General features: G+C 41.5%; 1 protein-coding gene across 1 annotated transcript in view; it reads left to right on the forward strand.

The window, feature by feature from the left end:
• LOC107574049 (guanylate-binding protein 1-like) overlaps positions 1-3,293 on the forward strand; it is a 13,741-nt gene extending 10,448 nt beyond the window's left edge. The window contains exon 5 of the mRNA XM_016260521.1: positions 2,615-3,293. Within this exon, the coding sequence (XP_016116007.1) occupies positions 2,615-3,010 (396 nt within the window). The 3' untranslated portion in view covers positions 3,011-3,293. The remainder of the gene's footprint in view (positions 1-2,614) is intronic.
• Positions 3,294-3,782: the final 489 nt, after the last annotated feature.

Raw genomic sequence — 3,782 nt, forward strand, 5'->3', positions numbered from 1 at the left:
GAGGGAACAGGTGGAGCAGCTGAACAGGAACCCACCAGGGTGGAGTAGATGGAACAGGTGGAGCAGAAGACAACCACAGCGGAGCAGAAGACCCCTACGGCGGAGCAGACGCAACAGGCAGAGCAGAAGACCACCAGAGCGGGACAGAAGACCACCAGGCTGGAGTAGATACCCATGGCAGAGACTGGGATCTAGGGAAAACTGAGACACACAAGACAGACAGAGCATTTATGGCCTCAAAGGCCAAGGCAGAACACAAAAAGTTAATTAATAGTTTCCCAGGTGACAACTGAACGGGCAGACAGTTCATAAACAGGCTCATTGACTGAAACTGAACAGGCTGACAATTCACACTCAGGCTCATTAGTAGAAACTGGACAGACAGATAATTCAGAATCGGGTCCATTAACAGTGACCGGACGGACAGACAATTTATAATTAAATGCATTGGCTGGAATAGGACTGGCAGATAGTTCACAATCAAGAGCATTGACAGAGGCTGAAGTAGACAGTTCAGTGACAGAAACTGGCAAGACAGACAGTTAAAAATCAGACTCATTGAGGGAAACTGGACTGGCAGGTAGTTCACAAACATATTCATGGGCTGATATCCCATATAGACTGACAGCTCAAAATTTGTTGTATTAACTGAAGCTGGACTGGTAGACATTTCAGTGACTGAAACTGGACAGACGGATGGTTCAACAACAGACTCAATGACTAAATCAGGACAGACAGATAGCTCAGGTTTAGATTCCTTGACAGAGACAGGCAAGACAGACAGTTCGAAATCAGAGACATTACTATCACAATGAGCTCTTGTAATGAGTTTTGTAATGGTTAATTTAATGGTTTATCAACAGATCTTTCTTACACTTACATCACTTATTATGGTTCTATTTAAGATCCAAGTTTTGGGTGTACTGCAGTTTGTTTAAATTGACTTATTTAAAAAAAGACAAAGATATCAGTTTCAAATCAGTTTTTCTACTACTGAAAATGATAGCATAGGATGCAACTTTACAATATGTCTAAAGGAGGAAAAAAAAAAAAAGAAGTCCTAACTGTATGTTTCACATATCGGTGAAATTTCCCAAAAAAAATTCAATATCACCCTTCCAAGATCAAGTTCATTCAGTTTTATTTGAAACTCTAGTACAGAGCCATCAATAGTTAGAGGTACAATGTTATGGAGCTGGTGAGGTAAGCTGAGAGGCATAATCTTCAGTCGTATCACTGTTTAGACTAAGAACATTGTTAGCCATTATTTTTATTTTTGTCAGAAATACATTTAAAATAAATGAATCAGCCAGACTTACAAGTCAGATCTACCGAAAATTGGTGAAGGCTACCATGCAAGGTGCCATAACCCAACCATCAGGAGCAAGTGATGTTCAGTGTCTTGCCCAAAGACACTTCACCAATTGGTTAGTTAGGTGAAACTGGGATTCAAGCTGGGAATCCTAGTCAACCTATCTCCAAGTCAACATATCTACTCCCTGAACCAGTGTTGTTCATCCACAGCAGATTGTGTTCTCCCTGTTCCAACTCTAGATCAGTGGTTCCCAATTCCAGTCCTTGCGACCCCCTGCTCTGCACATTTTGTATGTATCTCTTATACTTTAGATATTTTGTTCTATTCGACCATAAGTGCTTTGTAAAGTGGACATCACAGGATATTTCACCATGATTCCAGTTGGAAGGGAGCGTATATGTTCCATTTAAAGGGCATTAATGTGTGCGAGATGTGAATTTAAATAGTATTTATTTACACAGGTGTATATTATGTCACTTCTCTAGTAAGTTTTGTCTGTGTGAAGATGCTGCAGACTGCGGCTTAGCGCAAATCCGTGAACGATTGTTCTGAAGTGAAGTAAACTTCAGTGGATTTCCCATGCTCAGGGAGTAGGGAGCAATCAACACTGTGGTAGGGACCATGTCAGTCGGAACGCAGTTCATTCATGGAGCTCTCTTACAACGAGCTGGTTATCTGAGTTAGGTGTGTTCAATAAGAGAGACATGCAGGGCTGCCAACTTGTGCCAAAATGTATTATTATTATAAAAAATGTGTTTTTTTTTGCCAAATTGCTTTTGGGTTTTTCTTACGGTTTTCTACGAAAACACATTGTAAATAGAATCTTTTGGCGATTTCCAGAGCGCAAACGCAAATGTGCACTGGAGCCTTTACCAAATCTGTTTCACCAATATCCTATTATTACAGTTTTAACTGATGGTGTTTTGACTGCGTGAGAAAATGGATGTGAGGGGTGAGAAAAGTGTCAATTGCATGAGTCAGCGTGAGAGTTGGCAGCCCTGGACATGCAAAATATGCAGAGCGGTGGTATGCAAGGACTGGAATTAGGAACCACTGCTCTAGATCAGGGGTGCCGAAAACTCCTGGGGGGCTACTGTCTTGCAGTTTAGCTCCAACTTGCCTCAACACACCTGCCTGGAAGTTTCTAGTATGCCTAGTAAGACCTTGATTAGATGGTGCAGATGTGTTTAATTGGGGTTGGAGCTAAACTCTGCAGGACACTGGCCCTCCAAGAGCAGGACTGGATACCTAGATAATAGCATAAATGTATAATACACTGTGGATGGAAAGGGTTCAAAGTGGACGCAGCGACAGTTACTAGAGAAGATGGATGCGGAAAGACAGAGTAATGAAGAGAGGATGAGACAGATGAAGGAGAAGATGGATGAGGAGATGAGGCTTCAGAGAGAGGAGGCCGATCGTGCCATGGACAGCAAACTGAGGGAGCAGGCCGCTCTGCTGGAGAAGGGCTTTCAGGAGAAGGCTGAGAGGATGAGCCAGGAGATGGAAGCGTTCAAGAGACAGAACTCTGAAGCCGAGAGTAATAGAGCTCGAGAGTTTGCAGAGCTGTTGGAGAACTCCAATAAGAGACATGAGGAGTCTATGGCTATGATGATGCAGCAGCACCGTGAACAGATGAAGGCTTTACAGCAGCAGATGAGTGCGCGCTGTTCAGGTGGATGTTGCATCTTGTGAAATGCATTGAGAGGCATGTAATTGTACAATGCAATTTACTTACTGTAAAATGATTTTGTACCTCTACATATAACAGTATTTAAAGTATTGTTTCCATATACAGTTAAACTACAATTAAACTGAGTGCTATCATTATTCAGATATGTAATTGACCCTTCGCAAAGACCTGCTCCCTTAGTTACCGTTTTGTGGCTCTTTAATGTGTTGTGACGTATCGCTGTAGCGTCTCAGATCAAGCAGCACATGTTCCTTTATTACTAGTTATAGCACAAAATAAACATGAATGAACATCAGAAGGTATTTTGTATCTCATTTCAACCACAGAGAGACAATACACACCATTTTTCAAGTTCAAGTCCACTGAAGTTAATGTACTCTCCTTTCTGGTTTGTCTGACCGACAAAATTGCAGATTCTGCGTTATGATTGGTCAGACATCCTGTCAATCAAACTCCCGGGGAAGGGTGAATTGAGACAAATGAGTTAATTACACATTTAGATTCTCATTTTCATTGTTCATCTTTTCTCTGAATCTGATGTCTGTATACTCCACTGAACTATACAAATAAAAATAATGACGTCAAGGGAGAAAATATGCAACATAAGTTAGGCTCAAAATGTAGGAAAGAGCATGTGCATAGGCTGATTAACTATATGGACAAATGGGCAAGTTTTCAGGGGGGCACAATGCAAACTGTTTCTCTAAGACAAGCGATGCATTTACAAACATCTTTCTTTGAATGATTTCCCAAAAGTTCTCTCCCGCTCCACGT

Source organism: Sinocyclocheilus grahami, unplaced genomic scaffold (genome assembly GCF_001515645.1).
Source record: "Sinocyclocheilus grahami isolate Dianchi unplaced genomic scaffold, SAMN03320097.WGS_v1.1 scaffold2102.1, whole genome shotgun sequence".
Lineage (NCBI taxonomy): Eukaryota > Metazoa > Chordata > Actinopteri > Cypriniformes > Cyprinidae > Sinocyclocheilus > Sinocyclocheilus grahami.